Source organism: Dendropsophus ebraccatus, chromosome 10 (genome assembly GCF_027789765.1).
Source record: "Dendropsophus ebraccatus isolate aDenEbr1 chromosome 10, aDenEbr1.pat, whole genome shotgun sequence".
Taxonomy (NCBI): Eukaryota; Metazoa; Chordata; class Amphibia; order Anura; family Hylidae; genus Dendropsophus; species Dendropsophus ebraccatus.
The window spans coordinates 60,878,260-60,904,738 of NC_091463.1; the positions used below are offsets into that span (position 1 = coordinate 60,878,260).

At 42.1% G+C, this 26,479-nt stretch overlaps 1 protein-coding gene across 3 annotated transcripts in view; it reads right to left on the reverse strand.

Annotated features, from left to right (window-relative positions):
* The window catches only part of MTM1 (myotubularin 1), a 63,894-nt gene that overhangs the window by 23,658 nt on the left and 13,757 nt on the right, over window positions 1-26,479 (reverse strand). For 2 of the 3 annotated variants that reach the window (XM_069943013.1, XM_069943012.1), the window contains exons 2-6: window positions 21,846-21,918; window positions 20,137-20,209; window positions 18,354-18,448; window positions 16,279-16,389; window positions 15,167-15,268 (exon numbers count right to left, since the gene is read on the reverse strand). In XM_069943013.1, the coding sequence (XP_069799114.1) occupies window positions 15,167-15,268; window positions 16,279-16,389; window positions 18,354-18,448; window positions 20,137-20,209; window positions 21,846-21,908 (444 nt within the window). In that variant the 5' untranslated portion in view covers window positions 21,909-21,918. Of the gene's footprint in view, window positions 1-15,166; window positions 15,269-16,278; window positions 16,390-18,353; window positions 18,449-20,136; window positions 20,210-21,845; window positions 21,919-26,479 lie in introns of those variants that run through there. The other variant, XM_069943014.1, reaches the window with a different exon arrangement.

Here is a 26,479-nt window from a genome sequence, read left to right on the forward strand (position 1 = left end):
CAGGGCAATAAATCAATAAATGTCATGATAGCTGGAAGAAAAAGGGTTAAACGTGAAGCAACATACAACTGTCCACAAGCAATGTGAAATCCCAGCAGACAGGGACTTGTCATGTTAGTAATCCCCCCCACACCTTCCTTACAGCATTACATTCATCTATATCTGAACCCACAAGGGCCGCCATAACCAATTTATGGGTTATCAGCCTTCCATGGAACAAGCCAACTACTATGGGTAGTCGTCTCAATAAAAGCGATTGATATTGTCTCTATGAGATCACTAGAGCAATGCTGAGCTATGATAAAGTGACAACTGGAATACAACAAGATCATACAGGATTGAGCTGGGTTTACACCGACTATTTTAGGCCAAAATCAGAAGTGGAATATACACACAGAGAAATATACTATAATATGAAAGATTGGTACCCATTTCTGGCTTAGGCCAGGGAAAAAAAACCCTGACCAAAATACTGGGGGAGATTTATCAAATTTGCAGCAAGTGTGAACACAGCAAAGCCTAAGGACCCAGCAATCGTCCAAGGAACAAGCAGTCGCTCCTCTGTTGGCTGATGGCTAGGATTGCCGGATTCAATGGAGCTGAGCAGCAATACCAGACATGGACAGGTATGATGTATTCTTTGAAGGATAACAGCCATATTTTTGTAATACTGTACGACCCCTTTAAAAGTTTTGATGTCAAAAGTTTTGACTGGTCGAAGTCTGGGTGTTCATAATCCTACCAAATCAGTAAAGTCAGAGGAAGTGTGCGGCTCAGGGGTGGTGCTGCTTTTGCAAGAAAGTAGCTGTACTTTTTTTAAAAGGGTATTTATCACTGTCGGCGCTGCAGGTTACGTTGTGAAAATGGTGACTGGTAGGCCAACTCTCCTGACGAAAGCAAGGTTCACTAACTCCCGCAAGTGCCATAGACTGCTTTGTAATGCACTAACACTGCATTCTATGGCAATTTACGGAGCACCTGGACATCGCTTGCGTCAGGAAACCTACTTGTTTGCATTTTCACAGCGTAACGTGCAGTGCAGACGAAGTGATAGATACCCTTTAAAGGAAATCTGTTAGCTGCAATTCACGTTCCAAACTGATGACTCTGTTAGATAGTTGTCTGGGCCAGGAGACCCATGGTACCTTTCATATATCTGTTCATGTGACCCATTACTAATAGAAGTGAATGGGGTTGCGTTGCAACTCACAAGCTGGTGTTACTTTAAGAACTTTGCTGGTTTCTGGATACTAGAGACCAGTGAACTGTGGGAGATGAAATAATAGTTGCACAGGTGAGGGCAACTAGCTAGCTTAGTCTACGACTACTATGAAAATCATCATGGGCCCAATGGGAGTAGGTGTCTTTCCAGGTGTCTGTGTGGATTGGCCCTGACTATAATGGATGTCAATGCTCGTCCCTGAAAAAAGCCAAGCAAAGCAGAGGGAGATGAATTGGCATGGTGTTTGTTTAACACAGGTGTGATCAGTGAGGGTAACAGCGGGTAGAATACCAAGATCAGATATTGGTGGTATATAGCAAGATAAGATACCCCTTTAAGATGGCCTAATAAGTAGTACCATAACTCACTGCACCAATATATAATACAGTAATTCCTTGGTTTTCGGAGGCTTCAGAATTTGAACTGTTCAGTATTTAAAAATTTACCCAGAAGTAACATTCAGAATTCGAACTTTGCTCGGCATCTGAATGTATGAATGTGAGTGTGAATGGTAAGTTGTACCTGGTGAGTTTAGTACTGGTGAGGCTTCACATTCAGTACAGTACTGTATAAGACTGCTGGAGTGCATATACAGTACAGTAGTAGTACAGTCAGTGCACCACCATCTCCCATACTTTACAGTGCTTGGGAGGGGGGGGGGCACCATTCAGAAAAGGATGAGCGAAGGTTTGGTGCATTACTGTACTATAACTGCTTGATTTGTTGAACATTTCTTGATTATATTGTCCTGTACAGTACTGCTCTGTATTGTACAGTATATAGTGCTGTTCTATAATATACTGTAGGGATTAAACTGGGCACTTTCCAATGTAATGAGTATTGTAGGTAATTATTGGTGGGTGCTGGAACCAATGAAACACATTTACATTATTTCCTATGGGAAGACCCTGCTCAGTTCTCAAACTGCTCTCCTGAACCAATTACGTTTGAGAATCGAGGTAGTACTAAAGTGAAGAAACTTTTATCAGCCAATGTGAAAATCTCCAGTAATATGGAATTAACCATTTACTAGGGAAAGTTGCACATTCATTACCAGCACAGGTATTACCATAGCAGTATGTCATTACATAAGCCCACACAACGCACATGATTGATGGCTCTTAAATAGAAGACGTAACGCTCATGCTATGCCCCATCAGTTCTTTCAGACAGAAAATAAGCAGTGTGACATGTAAAACTAGTCAGAGTATGAATAAAGCACTTAGTAAGGGTGGAAGGAAACACTCTGCACAGCTTCCTGTGTCCCGGTGTATACTGTCTATAAACTGACTGAAGAGAATTGTAGCCATTACCGAGCACTGACCAAACTGCAGCAGAGATCTGGTGAAAGCAGAACACACTCAAATAACAATAAGCACTGTACAAAACCTGGCACGGTTACATAAACCTAATGTACAAACGTGTATGTAGGGAATGGTATACCAGTGAAGACAAGCGACAGGAAATAAAACTTTATTGATATGGGGGCTCAGCAATGGTAAACAAAGAAATGACAGCGATTCGGACATAGTCTGTGATTATAGGCGGCTACTATATACAGCGGATATATGTTCTGTTAATATACATTTAGGAGAGGGCATCTATTTGGCTACAGCATCACTTAATTCCTTTACGGTAACAAGTTTCTGAAGTATATAGAGAAAAATCCTCCCAATATATATTTAATAGATGGCTGTAACAATTTTTAAAGGGGGTAATCTAGCGGTAAAAAAAAAAAAAAAAAAAAAAGGGGGGGGGTAAGTGTGTTAAGCTTTTTTTTATTTTTACCATAGCCACAGAAAACCTCTCTAAGGGTGCATTCACACGCACAGGATTCGCAGCAGATTTGATGGCGCAGATCTGAAGTCGCGGTTTGAAAGCAAATCAAATCTGGGCCATCAAATTTGTTGCGGATCTGCTGCAGATTTAAATCTGCACCATCAAATCTGCTACGGATCCCGTACGTGTGAACGCACCCTAATAAAGCCTTAAAGTGTCACTGTTGTGTTTTGTTTAGTTTTTCTTTCCAGAAACCAATAGTACAGGCGATTTTAAGAAACTTTGTAATTGGGTTTATTGAGCAAATATTCCATTATCTGCATTCAAAAAGACTTTCCCCAGGTCCCCCCCTCCTCCTCTGTCATTCACTGCTCATTATCAGGAAATCTCGACTGTTTTACATCAATCGGGCCCTGTCTGTTCTATGGAGAGGGGAGTCGGAAGATTAGTCACCAGCAGAGAACAAAGGATTACACAGCGGGATCTGTGTGAAAGCCTCTATTTAGAGGTCAGTGCTGCCTTCAGAGGAGATACCCCGGTGATGTAGCTGTAAATTAACTATTTGTTGTCCTGTTTTGGTGCCTCTTCTCCCTCCACCCCTCCCCTCTCCATAGAGAACTATGAAGACAGGGGGGAGAGCTTCAAACTGCTTTTTCATAATAAACCCAATTACAACGTTTCTTAAAATCGACTGTATTATTGATTTATGCAAGAAAAAAAAAAATTAAACGACAGACACTTTAAATGGGTTGTCCAAGATTACAAAACCATAACTGATTCTGCAGAAGTAGTGCCTCAACTGTCCACAGGTTATATGTGGTACTGCAGCTCCAGTGAACAGCTGAGCTGCAATACTGCACACAACCTGCAGCCAGGTGTGGTGCGTTTTCTTGGAAGAAAGCAGCTGTGTTTTTCCAATCCTGTACAATCCCTTTAATATAATACACAGGTGTTAAACAGCAGCCCTCTAGGTGTTGCAAAACTGCCAAAGAATTGAGTGAATTCCATTAGTGAAATCCCATAGAAGTCAAGGAGGCTTTGAATTTCTACTTTCCGCCAATATGATGCGGAATTTGTATTGTGAGCATCCTGTGGAAATTGCCTAGATCTCCTCCCACATTCCACCCACAATTGTGCAGATTTACGTGAAATTCTGCACCAAATCAAAAAGATTTTCCACAGGAAAATTTCCTCTTCAATTCCTTGCCTATTCTTCAGTGTGAACACACCCTAAAAAGATGTTTTCGCTTTGGACAATTCCTATTTGATAAGTTTCTCGACAGGCTGTTCACAAGAACACCCAACCATCATTTTTAATCTGTGGCAGGAAAACCTGTCAGGAAGTGTATAATTTCCCTGCAGCGCCATCACAGGAGAAGTGAAGCATTACACTCTGTCCACTGAAAATCAGGTTGTTTGTGTAATGCATTATATACCAGGTCTTCCAGAGGGAGACAAGCTTTTTATCTCCCACTAATACAGAAATCCCTAATAAGCTATATGAAAATGGGTTCTCTAACCCAGACAACCTTAAATAAGCTGCACAGACAGCATATTCCAACTACAGGTCTGTACCCCTAGTAGCCAAATGGCACTAACAGGAGCAATTAAAGAACACATCAGACTTCTAGTTATGAGCCCACTGTGATAAGGAAGGGGGCGCTCCCCCATATATATATATATATATATATATATATATATATATATATATATATATATATATATATCCCTGCCCACAAGGCTTCTGTGCATCTGTAATACTAAGTGTTCATGACATATCTGAGCACTACGTTTAAAGCCCTGGACAACACAGAAAAGCTTGAGCCTTTAGGCATTAATTCAAATGCATCCACTCATTTCAATGCCATTCCTTTCTAACTAAAATCAATGCACCTTCATGGGAAGCCAGTCAGGTTTGAAGAAATACAGCAGCGGGATGCCTCCATTAGGGGTATGAGAGGATAAGGCACTGATAGAAGTAAAATAATGGGAAAATGGTTAAAATTATAAAAAAAATAATAATACAATTAAAATGTGGAGACATGCAAACGTCACATGCTACAACTCCTACATAAATTGGTCCATAGACCCTGGAAATCAGCCAGGAAACTAAATGTATACTGCAAAAAGAGAATTCACTTAGTTAAAATCAATGCATGTGTAAACCTAATGTGGGAGTGTAGATCATCCTCATTTTCTATTTTAGCTTGCTGTCATGATGCATTATGACAATGTAAAAAAAAAAAAAAAACCTAGCCTTGACGGAGCTTAACTCCTTAATAAACGAGCCTCTGTTGGCCTGAAGACACAGTAGATTTTCTTTTGTTGGTTTTCTGCATTTCAACCACCCCAAGTATACTTCTTATTGCACAGAAATTTTACACTGACATTTCCTTTATTGCCATGTATATAGGAAAATATGACAAGTGTATGTTTTTCTTCACATTTCATACTAAATTAAATTAAAGCATTAAAGGGGTACTCCTGGAGGCAACATAATGAAGTTATACTGCATCTCCTGGTCCTGTGACATCACTACCCTGCTCAGCCAATCAGTGAGAATCACCTCTGCAAAACTGACAGATAGTTCTTCTGGGGTCATGACAAAACCGGAGCCAGGAGATACTGGAGACCAGCAGGTGACTGTGAGCAGTAGCGGTCTTGCTGCAGCTTTGGAGGAACAGGATAGAAAAGTATAACTTGGTTGTATTTCACACAATCCCTGTTGTTGTTTTTTTTTTGGTTTTTTTTAAGTTTTCCTGGAGTACACCTTTAAATATTCAGGTTTAAAGTTGTGTGGATACCTACAGTGTGTAGCTTATGTAGTGACAAAATAAATTTTATCGTAAATAAGGTTCAAAGGAATAAAGTATTTGGGCAGAATTTAGGCTAAATGTAGTCAATTGTACACCTACTTACTCTCAGGCAGCATAAGACCTCTATGTAGGACTTGTTGGGGAAAATCTAGAGATCGGGGCAGAGCACTGGAGGGAGGTGGGAATGAAGAAGAGAGGAGAGGGTAGAAAGGAAGGAAGGAGAAAGTAGTAGCCACTGTCTGCCATGTAGATGTCTACTATATCAAAAAACCCTTAAAAAAAAAGAAGGTAGCTCAGTTCCAGTTCCCACCATAGCGGATGGATTGATCCCAGGCTGTGCAGAAAAACGGCCAAGAGTTTTGAGTTTTCATTCACCAGGTCAACAGAGGCTAGACCCGAGATCATGAAGCAATGGTATTTCGTAGCAGTAGGCCATGACTTCTAAAGACGGCATACCCCTTTAAGATATTTATTATATACTATCAACACAAAAATTAAAGAGCATACAAACAGCTGGGGAATATCCTGACCATCCATATGCTTCCAAGGACAGAGCCATTATAGATGGGGCCAGGTGACTTGCTTACGGTCTTACTTTAGAACTACAGGCACGAACATTTCCAGAAAGTGAACTGTGAAAATAGCAGTCAGGGTATAATGGAAGAGCCGGCCGAACTGAAACAGAAAAGCCATTTGTCTTGGTCAACAGGGAAGATGCAGGACAAGGTTATACACATCAAAATTCAGCACAGTTCATCAGAACAAACCTGCTGGAGGAGGAAGAAATGTTTATTTAGCTGGACACATAACTGATATATAGTGACTGCAGCTTCTTGGCAAAACGGAGCCCAGAGATTGAAGTTTTAAATAGGAAAGTGGAATGCGGTTATGCATCGAGTCTTATGCTGCGTTTACACGGAACGATTATCGTGCAAATTTGCACGATAACGGTCGAATTCAAACGATAATCGTACGTGTAAATTCAGCGAACGATCAACGATTGATCTTTCAGCAGGTTCTCAAATCGTCCTTCGCAAAAAAATTCGCAGATCGTTCCATGTAAACAGTCGTTCGTGCATCCAACTTCTTCAGCCACTGGCAAAGAAATGCAGCACACTCAAGGCTCATCTCTAGATTTGCTCATCTCTGGCAGTCATACATGCGCACTGCCTACGAGACAGCCAAGTGTGGCGCTTAGCTACCATCTACAATCGCATAGACAGTGAAAGAAGCAGCAGAGCCCATGCATCATGGCCGCTCCATTCTCATTCAGGACCTCATTCTCAATACTGAGGGGGGGGGGGGGGGCTTAATGGCATGGATAAGGGCAATATTAATAGTGATACAAACCCTTTAAGGGTGTATTCACACTAGGAACATTTGCGGCAGACATTCTAGCAACAAAATTAGCTACAGACAGATTTTGTTAGTGGAACCTATTGATTCTGATAGGATCCACCATCAATGGCTGAATACATTGCCTACCGCCTGGTAAAATGTACAGGTCAGATTTTTAGCATTTAAAAAAAAAAAATATTCCTCCAAGATGTCTGGCAGACACACATTTCTATCACACACCATATAAATCAAAGGCAGTGCTATCTAATGTCTAACTTTCCATTTACACATAGCTCTTCAGTGGGTTGATAAATGGCTATCAGTGGTTTGAAGAATGGCTGTTAGTATCTGATGGACTGCCATTTTGTAAGGTGAAGCACAAGTGAGGGGCACCATTTATTGATAATACTTATGATGATTCTTTAGGTATTAATCATGATCAATTTTAACACGAACCATCATATATTATTACCACTATGTATAACGCCTGCTATAGCAGTAGCCACCTCATAACCATAAAGAAAAAACGACAATTGAAGGAAAACAAGAATGGAGCAAGACTGCATTTTCTTTCTATGCAAATCAACCTAGATTAACAAAGGAATTTTATTACTGCAAGGTCAGCAGCAGCGGAGGAAGTGAATCCCTCTTTAGATCACATCTATTAGCAAATATGCATTTGGCATTACAATATCGCTCGGGTCCAGCACCACAAGCTACTAAAATGCTGTCAGTCAAAATTAGCTCCATCTTCTGGGACAGCACATCTTCATATGTGGGTTAATTACCAAGGCATTAGCTACATATGCAAGCTTAATAAGGAAACATAACTCACAATAATGTGCACCTTACTGAATCCAGACGAAATGGAGAGACCACAAACATCGCCACGTAATGCTCCGTGCTCATCCAGATAATGAACAATCCAAAATTAACATAAATTAGAACATCTCAGCAATTCTCTAGAACTCTGAGGGGTCGATGAGGAATGCACAAGCAGCTTAGGAGGGGCGCACATTACACCCTACCTTCAGCTGCTACATTTACACTATTCTGATTTTTTCGTTATAGAGGTCTAGAATAAATTTAAAAGCATACATGCTTTCCTGTAACATGCAGAATGCTCTGGTTAGGGTGTTTAATATAATTTTTTTGTAAGCTTCCCATAGACTTTACTATATGATTTAAAGACGCCATCTATTAGTGATGAGCGAACTTACCGAATCTGAACTTTGGCATTTGACACTCGTTGTCTAAAGAAGTTGGATGCAGCCCTAGGGAGTCTTGAAAAACATGGATACTGTCATAGGCTGTATCTATGTGTTCCTGGCAGCCCTAGGGCTGCATCCAACTTCTCCAGCCAACGAAATTCAAATGCCAAAGTTCAGGTTCGGTAAATTCGCTCATCACTAATATCTATGTAAAACCGTGAAAAACTCCTGTATAGAACACCAGGAAAAAGTAATGTTTTAGGGCTCGCTCCCATACATCCAGCTCTGTCCCCTTCTGATGTTTTACTACCATGGTAAAGGGAAACTTATGTCAGAATCAATAGCTTCATAGGTGGTTTTTTTTTTACTCAAAAAGTGGACAATAGAAAATAAATGTAGCATTGTTATTCACTATCCTATGACTATCGAACAACAAACTCAAGGCAACTCGTCTCAAGGCAAAGTGTCCTCACAATACCTAACAATTTCTGGTAACAATTTTTATTATTTCCAGCCGCCAGTCTCCACCTTATCACAGAGGGGGTTACACTGAAGGAGGATACCTGTAGACAGGCTGATCACAATAGGCGATTGTCACAGCTCACCCTCTTCCCATTCCACAATGACATCTGTACAGGTCACAGAGCATGTCTAGAAAAATTTAAAGGGGTTTTCTCCAGTCTATTGTTCATAAGTCCAGGGTGCTTGCTGTAAAGCAGAAAGTATATATCTATACACTCCATCTTTTGCAAAACTACAGCTCCCAGCATGTCCTAGCAGCCACATACTGGCAGGGCATGCTGGGAGTTCAGCAACAGCTGGAGTTCCCCATAGATAGGGCAGACCATTGTTATACAATTTATCATATAAAGGTTGATTTTTTTCCTCCCTGACGACATTTAATATATTTGACACATATTTAGATAAATGTTCCACCAGTGAGTCAATAGTTTATTTTAGGGCTACGTGACTTTGCTATCTGTCGTAGAGACAAGTATTTTTTACCAACACTAATAATATGTACTGTATGTGGTGAAACGGACAAGAAATATATAATTCATATACTTGCTTTTCATCAGGTTTTGCTAATGGATAAGAGTCTCTAAATAATGGATTGTGACACTGGAGACTGCTGTATTTTTAAGACACACAGAAGCACACTGAGCTATTTATACCCCCTGCAGGCATACATATATACAGTGGCACCTTGGTTTAAAAGTAACTTGGATTGAGAGCATTTTGCAAGAGGAGCTCACAGTTTTTCAAAATTGTGACTTGGTTTAAAAGCTGGGTCCGAGCGGGAGTGGGGAAGGGGCATGGTTTGCACAACGGGGTCTACAGCCCTGTGCTCTGACCCAGGAAGTCTCCCTCACCTTACAAATCATAGCAGATCCAATTCAGGCTGGGGCTTACATTAGGGGACAGGACTGTGGAGATAATCTCTTTACAGCTGTAACCCCTCTCTTCCCAGAAAGAGAGTGCTGCTATACTATGCTCACCCTATACCCTGCTCATTCCTTCATGCTCCCTGCAGTCTCTGTCAGTCAATTTGTGTTTCCCATCCTCTCCATTCCTGCTATAATGTGCCTACACTCACACTCAGCTATACACACTGCTGCTATAATGTGCCTACACTCACACTCAGCTATACAAACTGCTGCTGTTTTTCAGGTTTATGCACTTACTATACATTATACTCCACATGCTGATTGCTATACTGTACAGTAACTTATAATTTGACATATCCAGCTTTCTACATTTTTGTTTTACCTGTTATTCAGAGTAAAAAATCCTTATTTTGGGGGTGTGGAACCATTTGTCTGCATTTCTATGATTTCTTATGGGAAAATCTGCTTTGGTTTAAGAGTGATTTAGATTACAAACGCACTCCCGGAACTAATTATGCTCGTAATCCAAGGCACCATTGTATCACACATTACTAATGAGAACAGACACCTCACCTCAGATTAGCAATAGTTACTATGTATCTTTAGTGTGATACCAATAAACACTAAAGCGGGCCATATTGTATCAATGACAGCCCAACCCACCGATTTTGGCAGGAGCAGCTGACCAGTTGTAGATGTCAGGAGAGATGGGACACCTCCTGTAAAGTCTTGCTACATCTTTCAATGCCCACATTGAGAACATATGCAAGCTTAGCCATGTGTCCAGGAGGGAAATATGGAGGAATAGTCATTGCCCCCAATCGACAGCTATCAGATATGTATAGACAGCTATGTTCATTTCAATGTATACAGTCAGATAATCTGCACCCTACATGTAGCAGCACAGTACTGAGCAACGAGTGATCATCGTATGAGAGACAGACTTATCCACTTAAAGGAAACAACCAGTGAATGAATTCAAGTCAACGTCTCAGACTGAGAACTGATACAGAATGTATACTGGAAAAATGTATAACTTTCATAATACAAAGAATAACCTGTATATACTGAAAGCATAACATCCCCTTTAATGACAGGTATTTGTACATGGCGCAGTATACACTACATTACTGTGCTGTCACTCTGCAGAACTCTCCCAGGAGGATTAAGGATTAGAACAGCCTTGAGTGGCTTTTCCCATCAATAATAGCCTACTCAACTCAAGCATGCATTACTTTCTACAACAGTGCAATGCTCTTTATTTAGATCTTTCCTTAGCTCGGTTGATGTACAATGAACGTCACACTTCACACTGCTGTACAACTAACTGGTCAGTATCTGTCTGCTGAAGTGCTACTGTGTTCTGATGCATAGATCACACATCTCAATGTCTTTTCAAGCATATAAAAAGGCAGTGTTCATATGAGTGCTGAGGAATGTGTTCTCTAGTGCCCCCTATAGCAGCTACCCCAACACAAGGATAGCCAAACCAGACACCCATTAGGAGGCCGTCGTTTTGGGGTTCATAAGAGTGGAAATATATTACTTATTTAGAGGTCACGCCCTCATCTTTTAAGCCTCCGGTCTAGATTTAAGAACTTAAAGGGAACCTGTCACCCCCCGTGCCGGGGTGAAGGCCGCCCAACCCCCCGCTAGAGCCCTTGATACTTACCCCATCTCGCCAAGTCCCATTCCTAGAGCCGGTCCAGGGACGGAGATATCCCCGTCTGAAGCCCGGTGCGCACGCTGCTGAGATGAGTCCGACACCCATAGAGAATGAATGGAGCCGTCATTCTCTATGTGCATCAGACTCATCTCTGCAGCACGCGCGCCGTGCTTCCGACAAGGATATCTCTGTCCCGGGACCGACTCCAGGAACGGGACTTGGCTAGATGGGGGTAAGTATCCGGGGCTCTAGCGGGGGGATGGCCAGCCTTCACACCGACATTCAGACTTTAAATGATAAGTCTCATTTCACAAGCCATGGTAGCACTACTAGTCCCAGCAGTTTTTCAAATTACTTCTCTTGAATAGTAGTGGTAACAGAGATGCTAGTTTCTATGTATACAAGTGATCACCATAATAAAAATATGGAAGGAAGTGAAACTGCAATCACCGATAAAATGTTCTTCATCTTTATTAATTATCCATGATAAAAACTGGCAAAATCGGACAAGGTGCAGACAGTGCGGTAGCAGACTCCAGGTGACCGTAGAAGCACAGGAAAGGCGTGAAACAGCCTCCTGTAAGTTCTGATGCATAGATCACAGTGTCCCGTAGAAGTGTCGGAAACGCGTGAAACAGCCTTTCACCTTACCTGCGTGGTGTCTGCTACCACACTGTCTGCACCTTGCCAGATTTTGCCTGTTTTTATCATGGATAATTAATAAAGAAGAAAATTTTAATCGGTGAGTGCAGCTTCACTTCCTTCTATACTTTCATTATGACTGCATTGTAATAAACTTACAATGTAGCCTTCCGGCACGTCTGTACCATGCTCACTTTAGAAGCCGAATACAGATTGTAACACAAGGCCGCAATCCTAGGGGGCCCTGACTCTTGTCTCCATTTACCGTCTATGGAGTTGCTAGAGACGGCTGCACACAACACTCTACCTCTGGCACTTCCCATCGAAAATAAACGGAGCAGCAGTGTCTCAACCTGCTACTCCATTCAGAACAGGTGATTGCTAGATTGTCCTAGCAGCCTATAGCATATAGTGGAGCGGCGGCAGCAGATAATTACCGTGTGAGTAGTTTCTTTTTCAACATGTTGAAAGACAAACGACTGCAACGATCAGCTGACATGAACGATGTTGGCTGATCATTGTCTTCTATTCCACGGGAAGATTATCGGCATTAACGGCCGATATCGGCTGATAATCGTTCGGTGGAATAGGGCCTTTACTCTTTATCCTATACAACCCACAATTTTGTGCATCTTGCCTCCATCTACTCTGTACATTAACCTCTTATTTTTTGCAGATAACACAACAGAGAACAATATACTTCACCTATGAAGCTATTGTGGATTTCCCAGTTTATAGTTTGTACTTTGTGGATTAGATTGCTATTAGAGATGAGCGAACCTCGAGCATGCTCGAGTCCATCCGAACCCGATCGTTCGGCATTTGATTAGCAGTGGCTGCTGAAGTTGGATAAAGCCCTAAGGCTATGTGGAAAAGATGGATATAGTCATTGGCTGTATCCATGTTTTCCAGACAACCTTAGAGCTTTATCCAACTTCAGAAGCCACCGCTAATCAAATGCCGAACGATCGGCTTCGGATAGACTCGAGCATGCTCGATGTTCGCTCATCTCTAATTGTTATATTGAATACAGGTTAGTTTACACACCATGCCATACTGCACAAGGGACTTAAAATGATGACATCTTAAGTGTACAAATTTTTATATTTGGTGAGAAAACCACCCGCTATATACTAATCTCACTTTTAGGCTATGTTCACACGCTGTAATGAATGCGGAAAACTAAGGCCGCAGTGGTCATTGAACACAACGGCCGTAGGTACAGATTCCATTGATTTCTTTAGGTTTCAATAGAACAGCCGTTGTTGTACACACACTGCATCAACTACGGCGTTGTTCAAGGCATCTGTACCAAATAGTGAACAGCAGCTGTAGAAAATAGACTGTTCACACACCATATGGCCGTCCTGCCAGTCGTGGTGTGAACAAAAACACAGAAAAATGCAACAGCTCACCGCAACAGCAAGATACAGACCCACCATAGACATGAAAATAGTTAAAAGCAGCCTCCCCAACTGAGGGAGTGGGAGTTGTGGGAGCTTTTTTAGCAGTTGGGGGGGGGGGGGGGGCTGCTTGTAACTATTTTCATGTCTATGGTGGGTCTGTATCTTGCTGTTGCGGTGAACGGTTGCATTTTTCAGTGTTTTTGTGTGTTTGCAATTTCAGCCATAGCAACGTGCTCCTGCCTAGTGTGAACAGTGTTCTAGGAGAGCTGACCAATTTTGTCCAGTTTTGTTCCAGTTGGGGGATTGGCTGCCTCTACTTGGTCGTGTACTCCACCTGTCCCACCCAGGTGGTGCAATTAATTATGCAGGTATTAGACGGATCTTGCATGCCCAGAACTATTTTCATGTCTATGGTGGGTCTGTATCTTGCTGTTGCGGTGAGCGGTTGCATTTTTCTGTGTTTTTGTGTCTTTGCAATTTCAGCCATAGCAACGTGCTCCTGCCTAGTGTGAATGGTGTTCTAGGAGAGCTGACCAATTTTGTCCTTTTTGTAGTGTGAATAAAAGTCAATGGTTGATTGATTTTCATTCACAGCCATACAGCCAGCAGACATGTATGGGTGTAAAATAACATTCCTACAACCGATAATGGATGTAATACAGCGGCTGTTTGACACTCAAAACGAACGGACGTGTCAAACAACGACCGTTGTATTACATTGTGTGAACATAGCCTTAGGGGAAAAAGTATTTAGTGGAAATAGATTTCTGTTGTTGGATATCTGACGTAGCATTCAAAGCAAAAAGGAAATTGGTGTGAATGAGGAACATACAACCATGATTAATTAGTTCACCTTTGATATGACCATAATAAAGCTTAGATGCTTGCTTATGAGAACACAGGAGGAGCCGAAACCACCATGTGTCGATAGATTTGACTATGAATGGCATTTAGCAACTTGCTATGTACTGTAATCTACCAAAAAGTTTTGGGGTATGGGGTAGTCTGCTTTGTTCACAGTGTATACAGGTGCCATGGCTCTGTCAAGCGCCAACCTGCAGCTTGATTCATAACAAAGGAGACAGGTCACCAATATAGAAATCCCTGGGGGGGCACGGAGGTCGGACCTCCGGTTTATCATTCTTGTCCCCTATTCTGTAGATAGCGGACAAGTATTTTTAAATGCCCCAGGGGGCATTCACACAATCTGTGCACAGACCATAATTGCAGAAAATGTGCAACAGAACAGACTTCCTGGCATCATCATCATTCATTGTGATGCCAGGAGCTCTGAAACGGTTTAGATCTTCAAGATACTGTACTGACAGAGAAGCGTGAATATTTGAATAGTTTCAGAGCTCCTAGCATCATAATGATAAATATTGCCAGGAGTTCCACATTCCGCATGTTTCATGCACGAACAATAGTCACGGAACGTGTCAAAGCCCTCTTAGAGCCCCATACAACACATGGTTGTGTAAATGAGACCTTAAGAAGCCTGTACAGTAGGAGACTAGTAGGTTAAGAACATCTATAATTAAGGAATGTATAAAGTGCAAGGTCATTGTTGTTGGAGGGTGTTGTTAATTTATTAAGCAATAACTTGGGCAATCTATGTGGCCTAACCCAGTTATAAAGATTTATACACTGGAGGGAGATCACCCCGGTGACAACTTTTCTAAATATAATGCTGCTTACCAAACCATGTGAAAGAGGAAAGGCATGTCTCGTCAGATCTTCAAATATCTGTTTTCGGCTGTGTGTTTCCTGTTTCAGAGCAAAACGCAGGTTTCTCATGTCCTAAATTGGAAAAGTATATAAATGAATCATTGTATTCATTTCATGCACAGGAACTGTAGCCTATGTAGGCTTGTTTTTCTTCAAAATACATGGTGATCAAAACAAAATCTTTAATACAAGAACCGGCCTCTGACCAGATTTAATAAAGATATATATTGACAGATCAACTAAAAAAGGAGGAAGGGGACTGGCAGAGGACCACGTGTTTCTTATTAAAGTATGAAAGGAGCTTTTGACATGTGTCTCAGAAGCATAATTTCAGTCAAGATCTGAGTGTTCAGTCCCCCACCATTCTCAGGGAGAAGCACAAGACTGGGTGCTTCTATTTGGTTTACTGCAATTTCCATAGACTTGTAACAGAGCTAATCTTTCTCATCACAGATTTAGTGCTTCTCTTGGCTATATCAAGAGATTGTGAGGATCTAAACATCCCGACTAGAACATTTGTTGGGTCTCAAAAATATTTTTCATGATGACAGGGGCACTTTAAAACACACAAGCATAAGATCCACATGTGAAATTATAACAACGAGAATCACCCCCTTAGTAATTGCCAATTTGCCTTTTTACACTGGTCACTAATGGGCCTTATTCTAACCAATATGCCATTCTACAGTGTGGTTGGAATAAGGTGGCGTGGGGCTCCTGCACGGGGATCACCAGAGCTCCTCCAATAACTGCCAGGACCAGAGAGACCTCCAGCGACAAAATTGTTACCTGCCTATGGGTTTCCTTCTAAAGGCTCCCAGGCCTCCGATAGACACCAGACTGACTACAGTGCCAGCCTCTGTCCTTATGTTCAACACCAAAATACTACTTCTGCATCGTGTGTGATTTTCATACTGTATGCAGTACCAGTGCAGTATAGGGTGGGACTATATAAATAAATCCTCCAGTACCCACTGCGTTGACTGGGGTGGACACTTTACAGGCATCCCCCTTTAACATGTGTGCTGCTGCAGTCAAGCAGTATAAAGCACATGGGCATGCAGTACGGCTGCCATACTTACTTTGCAGGTTATATCCAGACCATAAGCATTTTCTCCTCTACTAGTTGCGCCGCCCATCTTTTCAATCCTTGCAATAACACCAAGAGGAACTTCAAATACAATTAACTGTTCCTAAAAGAGAAAGAAAATCACACAAAATATTACCAAATGTTCTACATCATACAGGTATCTCATGCTTCCTGTGAATAAAGGTATGGAAGAAAATTTAATATAAAAACGTATGAAAACAAGCTCAACCAATAGAGATCACTGAGAAGATGTCTCTAGACTCACTGGAGCCTCCTATTGCTTGTTACAGTACATCTCTCAGCATGCACTGACAGAGGAAGAAAATGATGGGAGTTGTAGATTCACTAGTGAGCAACATGGTGCAAGTCATTGATGTAGAGGGACAAATCTTCCACTATCACACAAATTCCCTATATACTTGTAAAATTGGAATCACAGCCAAAAGCTTTAAGGGTGTAGGTATCTCCAACACATTTGAGCAATACCACCCATTTAACAGGGGCCCTATCTGGTCTCTTATCCTATCCTGGCCTACTGGTAGATGTTGAGCCAGAGAATAGAAACTTTTCTTAGGTCTGATTTGGTATTCCAAGGTAAAAATCTGATAAACTGCTGCCACACAGGAGTCACAGAGAGATGGCTCTCCTGCCCACACACAGTGATTCACAACTATATCTGCATACACACTCCAACAAGAAAAGCTGTTCTCCAGGACTCGCCATATACATCCAGTGGGTGCAGATGCCAGATGTGGGACCCTTACTCACCTTAAAATCTAGAGCCAGCTGTGATGAAAGATAAACAGTGTCATATTGTGAGCTACACCGTTTCTGTGATTTCAGGGTTAGGGTATGTTCACACATACTTTTAACCTTCTGGGGATCTAAGAGATTTATCCAATATAAATAAATAGTATAAATCATCTGTACTATCAAATCTGTTGTGTATTTCATGCTGCAGTTATTTACTAATTCTTGGTTAAGTCCATCCCATCAAATCCACAGCAGATTAGGTACACATGAACAATACCCTCATAGAGCTATGCTGGGCTAATGTTTATACAACATTCTCCAATTTCAAGTTTTCTTACATTTCAGAGTACAGCAATGTCTCAACAGAAAACTAAAAAGATATACTGTAAATATCCTATAGGTGCGGGTCTCAGACATGTGACCCACACCTTTCTGCAGAATGTAGCCCCCCGCCCCCTACTGGGTATGAATAAAGAGGAAGCAGCACCATGCCACTTAAAGTTGTTCTCTAGCATTAGAAAAACATGGTCACTTTCAGAGACAGCACAACTCTTGTCTCCTGGTCAGGTGTGGTTTACAATTAAGCTCCATTCACTTCAATAGAACTGAGTTGCAAAACCTGCACCCAAACTGGAGACAGGAGTTGTGCTCTCTCAAAGAAACTGGCCATGTTTTTAATGCTGGATAACCCCTTTAAAGGGGAACCATCAGCAGGTTAGACAAATCTAACCTGCTGACAGCCCCTTGTGGCGCCCCAGACCCTGAGGAGGCCCGCCCCCTCTACTGATCATCATTAGAAGGAGCACACATATCCTTTTCCTCAGCGTCCGGGCACTATAAGGGGCTATTAGCAGGTTAGATTCGTCTAACCTGCAGATAGTTCCCCTTTAATTCAACCGCAAACTGATACTTCCCTTTGTCACGCACTTTTTGTATGCTATGTACTAAGCACACTGTCAATGCATATATTATGGCAACACTATGTATCACATTGAAATGCATAATGGTGTTAAAGGGAAACTAATATATGTACCCATTGTGCACAAGGCACTAAGGAGGACGGTAGGTTTCTTCTCTCATCCTCTGTGCAGATTGTAGTTAAATCCATAGGCTAATAAGGCCTTTAGGTGCACTGGGGGCAGGACTACTGCCTCCAGCGCACCAATCCAGCCTGCCCCTGGCTGGCCCGCTCTGCTGATATTCTTTAGAAGGGGCGGACTGGCTGGGGGTAGATTGGTGCACTTAAATAAAAAAAAATTTGAAAACAAAATAAAGACACCAGACAGTAATGGGAGATAAAGGTCTGTAACTTACCGTCTCCTCACCTTTGAAGTACAGTTTATAGTTTGTGACATACAGCCTTCCTTTAACTGGAGTGTTAAATGGACACATGTAAATTACATCTTTATCTGCCAAAAAGAACACAGCACATAAGACAATTTAAATAAAAAAATATATAAATATTCCATACTTTTTTTTTCTCATCATTGTCTATAAAGAGGCTTTGTAGTTGTCAGCTAAATAATTAAACCCATTATTTCCATAAAATTCACTAGGACGCTGCTACAAAATGCGAAACACAAAAGATTTACTTTTGCAAATGTTTTTGGACACAAAGACGCATTTTAGGGGCTGCACACCCTCTGTCAGATTGAAAGGGGTATAATAACCCGAAACGCATTGCTGCTTTTATTATTTTCATTGTGTAATACTAAGACCTAGGGATCCTGGAGATTCATCTGGGGTCCTTGGGGGACTTACTGCCAACATCTAAGAGCACACCTACTTTACACCTCCACTGACTAGTCCCAAAATTGGTGATGCCAAGCATAGCAGCACCCTCTGCTCCAAATCTAACCTAGTTATGTGGGTGACAAATACAAGGCAAAGTTGCATCCCCATAGGGTTCATCCATTAGTGATGGGATGGACATCCCAGTGTTTCAACTGTACCATCTGAGGCACCATCTTCCTGTTTGTTTTTTATCTTTCTAGAAAACTTAGACTTGACAGTATGCAGAAACACCAGATTTAGCAATCTAGTCTGTCTAAGGGATTATTCACACATATAACATTGAACCCTGTAGTGGAGTCTTTCTCGCCTGGCATCATGTATCAATATGAAGACTGGAGCATAGAAAGTGTTTGAGTCTTTACGGCACTGTGATAAAGCAGCCAAACGGCTCTGTCAATGCAGTGCCACGAAGATTCAAACACTTTCCCGGCTCCAGTCATCATATTGATACCAGGTGAGAAAAGAGCCCACTAAAGGGCTTCCCTGTCCGTAGGTTCCATGTTAAACGGAACATGGGAATAAGCCTTAGGTGTGAAGCATCTAAGAATTAACAGTATAACCAAGCTGAATGTGTTCGTGATGAAGTTACAGTAGTTGTTCAGATATGATTACTGTGAGTTGTATGGTAAAAAGGGGCTTTCTAAGAAGAAAGACCCCCAGTCTATATACTGTATCAAGTGATATGAATGACAGACCGGGATAGTGAGCAAGTGCAAGAGCCAGAAGCCAAACAGCTCCAGGTCTGGCGGACCAGTTTGTCTATGCTAGGCCATTTATTTGACTGGTTGGCACATAATCCTATATATCCCCATAAACATACATGACAAACCAGGTGTGCATACAGTATGCATGGTCAGGAGGGATAGGTGTCATCCAAATGAGCATGCTGGCAACTATTTAAGATCTATGGCCACCTTTAGGCAATTTGTGTTCTAAGGCAATCTGCACAAGCTGAACAAAGCTGCAGCTATTATAACTATTCTAAGGTATAAAAGGAAACTAGGGAAAAACTGGAGTTTCCCCCTTGCAGTTACACAATGAGTAATATTTCTGCCATGCAGGGCTTTTAATGTGTTCAGGACGCAGCTTGGCAACAATGGACGAGAGCCAGACATAATACCAGAACAGAGCCGTCACTCTCCCTGAGCTGCAAGTAGTAGGTATTCACACAGTATACCATCACTGGCAGTCAGGATCCAGGTAGGTAATGGATAACTTATTTATAGATGAGGAGAGGCCAGGGCAGACGACCAGGAGGACATTTTGTCACTATATAAAATATGGAGACAACATAGGTCTTCACCTGTTACTACAGCTTCTCCAGGCAGGAGTGGGACTGCATTGTTGTGCTCTTCATTGGGGTCATCTCTGGGAGGCTGCAAAAAAAGGATTTTTTTTTTTATGGCATCAAGACTTGGTGATGAACATACTATACCTATATAGTTTAACAACCAGTGAGTGAATTATTACAGTCATGGTGGAGGATATATGGGAAATATCCCATATTAATTATTAACTAAGGGAAAACATTCTTCAAGCTTAATGTATCAACGTGACTGTCGTGTCTCTCCGGACCTGTCTGTTTTAGTAAGTACTTGCATTCCCCATGTAAAGGTTATGGAGACTCTTTGTTCTCATAGGGAACCTGTTAGCATGACTGATATATATAAGCAAGGGTAGTGCATGATGGGACAATAAGGCTGCCAACCAGGTAGTTTCAGGAGGTAAGCGGTCCAAATGCCTAAAATAACACTTTTACTCCAGCCCACATATGCAGGCACTGGGATGGAAACCAAGCCATAACTCTTCCTAGCTCTCCGTCTGTAATCGTGCTTTGCAGGCTTCCTGTGTCCTGGGAGTGAGTGACGTGGAAACCTCTTCGCCCCACAGTCACACCTGCATTGCGTGTTATTTCGGGCATTGGACCTCTCACTTCCTGCAGTAGATACATGGTAGAAAACATTTTTGGCTCCCCAACCAACTCCAGCGGTCCTAGAGGGGTCTGGGGAGCCCGAGAACTAACAAGGCATTCTCTCTTTGAATTGTGCCATTGCAACATTATTGCTCCGGAATACGTATTGACTGCTTAATGTTCCCAGTTACTTGTCAAGGAGGTCTGTCCCCAGTATGACAATGTCCAATCAGGGATGATTTCCATCAGGGACACGTCAGACTGGTAATGCCCAACAGCCAATTCATGCAGACATTTATCTCAGGAATAAAAAAAGGAACAGATGCTAAAGAATGGTTATTTCTATATACTAAGCAGGCATGGCAGGGGAAGTGAAAGGCAATGCATAAACCGAGCACAGTACCCACTAAACACTGGCTATAGATAAAACATGTTCTATGTTGTTCATGCACATGTAGGATAAAATAACTACAGGTTCAGACTATACAACGTTTGCTTGCTGTCTAACCACAGAGACACAGTTCAGCATAAAAGCTGAATACACCATTTATTTTTTCTAAATTAAGCACATTTACAGAAGCTGCTTTATTATACATGTTGTCTCATGTAGACCCCCCCCCATAAGCCACAACAGAATGCCAATCTGTTTCAGTGATCCTACTCATGGCACTTTAAGGGATAAAGGTCTGTGGTTGGGAGTGGAGAGACCTGCGTGGCCGCTGCTTGCATCAGACAGTAGCTGTTATCCCCCTCTGCCATTAGTTTTAGGCTTGTGGAACTAATCATCCGCATTTTAATTGATTCTTATAGGAAAATCCACTTTGATATACGAGTGATTTGGATTACAAGCATGTTCCCAGAACCAATTATGCTCATCATCCGAGGTACCACTGTACACCCCAACACCTTTACAATGCAACTCAGTATGAGATACTGTAATTTAGGCCTGCCACCCATGTGCAGTTACTCCACGAGGATTGTGTGTGTGACCCTTGTACCAGGTGGTGGTTTAGTAAAGATTACTTGTCCTTGGATGAATTTCCTCAGGAGAAAAGCGTGCTAAAAATGTTTTGCTGTAACCATTAACTGCATTAACTTACCCTTCTTATTGAGGCATTTTCCAAGGAGTTTGAATTAAACCTTGTTACGGAGGACGAGGCCATGATGAGAAACCTAGAAAAGGAGAAAAGAAGAAGAAATTACATCCATGAGGATGGGAAGATACGGCACGCATGACAGCTGTTGGCAGATGGAGATTTCCTCGATATGCCGCTGACAGTCAGGTATCACTATTGAGCGCTGCAGTTACTTAACACCTCTGTCTGGAAGAGATTTCACTTCAAACAGTACACATGGCTGGTGTGAATGGAGCTGTATATGTGTCAGTATCACAGACTAGAGCACAGTATCAGCTAGTCAGACTATTAACACTGGAGCGGTGAAGGCTGGATACCATTATATCACTAGACAAACAAACAATGTTAAGCACCAGACCCTAATGCTGACAGCATAAAATGCACCAATGAATATGAAAGACGACAGCATCTGCCAGTGCAGAAGGTGCTTTACTCAGTCACCCACATAGTAATCTGCCCGCTAAAGTGGTGAGTTGGCTGTTTTGATGACTTTCTACCCAAGGTGTTCACAGGTCCTCCCTGTTGTTGTCTGCATAAAATAATTGATTAAGTTTAAGATTAACAGAGTGGTGGTAAATCCCTCCACATAGAAAACCTAGAGGTAAGGGGGGCGCATACCAAGGAACTTTAGAGGAGAAGCCACAGCATACAGAAAAGCTGGAGGTTAAGAGGGAGGAGTCCCATTACACCAAAGCACCATGGAGGAGGAGCCCCAGTACACAAAAGAGGCATGGGGAGAAGTCACAGTGAACAGAAGCTCTGTGGGGGAGAAGTCACAGCAAACAAAAGAGCTGCTGGAAGAAGGGGCCTCAACACACAAAAGAGTCATGAGGGAGGAGCCAAAGCACATAACATCCTCAGTCTAGTCTAAATTAATACCACCTACAAGTTGGCTTAATTTGCACCAGAATTTCAGTGCATTTTCCAAAGTAAATCAGCCCCACAGAATACAGTGTCACTGTGTGGTTTTTTTTTTGCAGAAATCAATAGTCCAGGCGATTTTAAGAAACTTTGTAATTGGGTTTATTAGGCAAATATGACATTATCTGCATATTCAGAGGTCAGTGCTGACTGTCAGAGGAGATAGCTGGGGCATATAGTTGTAAATTAACTCTTTGTTGTTCTGTTTTGGTGTCTCATTTCCCTCTCTCCATAGGAGAACAATGAAGACAGCGGGGAGAGCTTCAAACTGCTTTTTCGTGATAAAAATGCATTTTTCGGCTAATAAACCCAATTACAACGTTTCTTAAAATCACCTGTACTATTGATTTCTGCAAAAAAACATTTTAAATGGCAGTGACACTTAAAAATAATCTGTAAAATAAATCAGACTTTGTTTCTTTACACCAGAGTACAAGAGGAGTCTGTGGCTAGACTCTTCGGTCTCAATCAGCCCTCTTCTGATTCCCTCTGACACAGTCACAAGTATGATCTCAAATACTAATTTCATAAAAAAAAAAAAAAAACATTATCTATCTATCTATCTATCTATACATACATACATACTCCTGCGGGCGGATTATGGAGGCCAGTTTATCATTCAAGACAGAGTAAAAATAGATCTAATTCGATTCCAGAACCCTTGCAGAGTAGGAAAAACTAATTTAACATTCAAAAGTTCGATATGGCAAATTGATAATGGAGCAGAACAGGCTAACAACATGAGCAATAAGGGAAGGAGGCTCACACTGAACAGGCTGGTGTCTGCAGGAGGGGTCCACTCCATTTATGTTCCCCTTACTAAGTGACCAGCAGACAAATCTATTGACGTGAGCTGCCTCCTCACTGTGATGTCCACATTTCGCTATAATAAGCCATACCATGGGTACATTCAAAATCTGGGTGAAAAAGAATGAAACAAAACTAGCCGCAAAATGGACAGAACAAAATACAATGTGCAAATAAGGTTGATTACCACAGTGAGACATCTGTACAAGCCAGGCAAGGCCAGGGACTACCCTGATGACTCTGGGGCCAGGTAGTGTTATAACTATAATCCCTTTGAAATGCTGGTGTTTGAGAGTATATAATACATCACTAATTATTTCATGCCATGCAAAACTGCTGACAGGTTCCCTTTAAAAGGGCACAGTCTTAGGCTACATTCACACGTCCGTTGTTCTGTCAACAATTGCGGACAAAACATATAACCATTATTGTTCAATGGCCCAATTCACACGTCCGTACATGTAAACGGGGCCACGATCTGTGCCGAAAAAAAAAAGAAAAAAAAAAGTGGACCGTTTTTTGCGGTACGAATGGCTAGGGTAATGAAGTGTAAATGTAGTGGTCCATGAAGCACGGAGCACTACAGATGCACACTGGTAGTGCGGGCCACGGCCGCTGGCTGCGCTACGGGTGTGTGAATATAACCTTGGCTGGGTTCACACTACGTTTTTGCAAAAAGGATGAAAAAAAAACTGATGCATTTGTGTGCGTCCATTTTGATCCATTTTTCTCTGAACTTCCATTATTAAAAAAAAAAAAAAAAAAAAAAGGATCAAAACCAATCCATTTTTTTTTTACGTACACAAAAACGTAGTCCATTTATATCCGTTTTTTTAATGGGAGTCAATGAAAAAAACGGATCTAAACAGATGTACACAAAGGCATCTGTTTTTTGAAGAAAAAAAAAAACCTGATGACATAAACGGATTGCAAAAACGCAGTGTGAACCCAGCCATATTAAACAACTTCCCTCATCTGGTGCCCAATGCCTGTTGTCAGGGAAATTCTGTCTCTAATAACAGACAGAGCAGGACAGACTACAGGAAGTGGGGGAGGGGTTTACCATGTGTTATGTGAAGGAGAGCCTAAGAAAGCCTGGGCTGTGTACCAGTAAGCTTAGCCTATCTTTCTGATAAGGATGATCCACACTGTTCCTCATCTACTACTTTATGTCCACAGTTCTACAGTTCTGATTCTTCTGGACATTGTAGTCTGCCCATGCTTTTTATTACTTCAATCCAGCACAAAGTTAGTCCCTGTTCAATGACAGCAAGCAAAGACATTAAAATAGTACAGAAACCTGCAGATGTATTTATACACAGCCCCTTTTATTCACATTTAGCAGGATAAACCTCATAGAAAAACATTACTCCATTTGGAAAATAATAAAGCACTGATCAGAGCTGCCGGGTGTCACGGGGAGAGTCTACAAAACAGAGAAGCGATTCACTCAGGTGAAAATAGTCACGAATAGAGGAAATAAAACATAGTCCAGTTGCTGAGCAACCACAACATACAAGAGTCATTTCCATGAATCAAAGAATCAATATCACAAGGATGCAAGGAGCTGGAAAAGGAAATCATTTTATTTATTCCCTTTTAAAGCCTTGTAGCCGCTGTTCTCCGCGCTCACACAAAAGATTGGGTGTACTAATGGAGGAGCGTCCGGCCACACGGATAAGGAGGACAGCTTATACTTTATGTCTACTGCTGCAAAATAACTAACCCAAAATGAGGATTTTATTGCCTCAGGCAATTTCTTTTAACCAAGGCATTCTAAGAAATAGCAACAAAGAACGCAGAAAATGGCAGATGCTGGCACTACTGCAGGGCACTGGACCTTCACTGCACCAACAGGGGCACCTCAGACAATGGACACCAAGACCCTCCACCAATGTGCTTTCAATGGCTGCATACAAGACCAGATCAGCTGGTGAACAAGCACTCTCACGTTGATCACTACCTTTTTTACATGGGCCAGTTGTCGGGACTGAATGGAAGAACTCAATCAGACAATCAGCCTGTGAAAAAGAGCATCAAAACATATCTTATCTTGGGATAACTCTTTTGATAAAGTTGTCCGGAGCTGAAAATAAAATAAGTGCTCAGGATGCCTTAAAGGGAACCATTCACCCCGTGGCCCCCGTTAGAAACAGACATACAGTGACATAAAGGTCAATATACTTACCATATCGCTCCCGGTCCCGTCCCGGATCCCGTTGTTGACACGGAGAAATCGCCGATTCTTCTTCTCCCGCCCATTATGGTAATGAGCTGAGATGAGTCCAACGTCCATAGGAAACGACGGACGAGTCCAACTTATTCATGAGGTCCTCTTCTCGTCGCCGCCCATCCACGCCTCCTGGAACTTGATTGACGTCTTCAGTCTTCTGCCGAATTCCCGCGCAGGCGCCGTTGCGATGGTCTCGTCACCTCTTCTGCGCCTGCGCGGTAAACAGGATACGTGTTCGAGCCAATCGGCGCACGCGCAGTAAACAGTGAAGCTGCGGAGCGGCTTCAATTGTGAACTGCGCATGCGCCGAAAACGACTGTCACGGCGCCTGCGCGGGATCCGGCGAGAAGATAGAAGACGAGGAGGAAGAAGATCCGGCGTCAGTCAAGTGTCGGAGGCGGGGAGAAGGCTGGACTTCGGGCCGGCGGCGCTCATTACCATAATGGGCGCGAGAAGAAGAATCGGCGATTTCTCCGTGTCAACAACGGGATCCGGGACGGGACCGGGAGCGATATGGTAAGTATATTGACCTTTATGTCACTGTATGTCTGTTTCTAACGGGGGCCACGGGGTGAATGGTTCCCTTTAAGTAAATAAACCTTACTCACCTTCCCCAGTCCCATGCCATTCAGGTGGC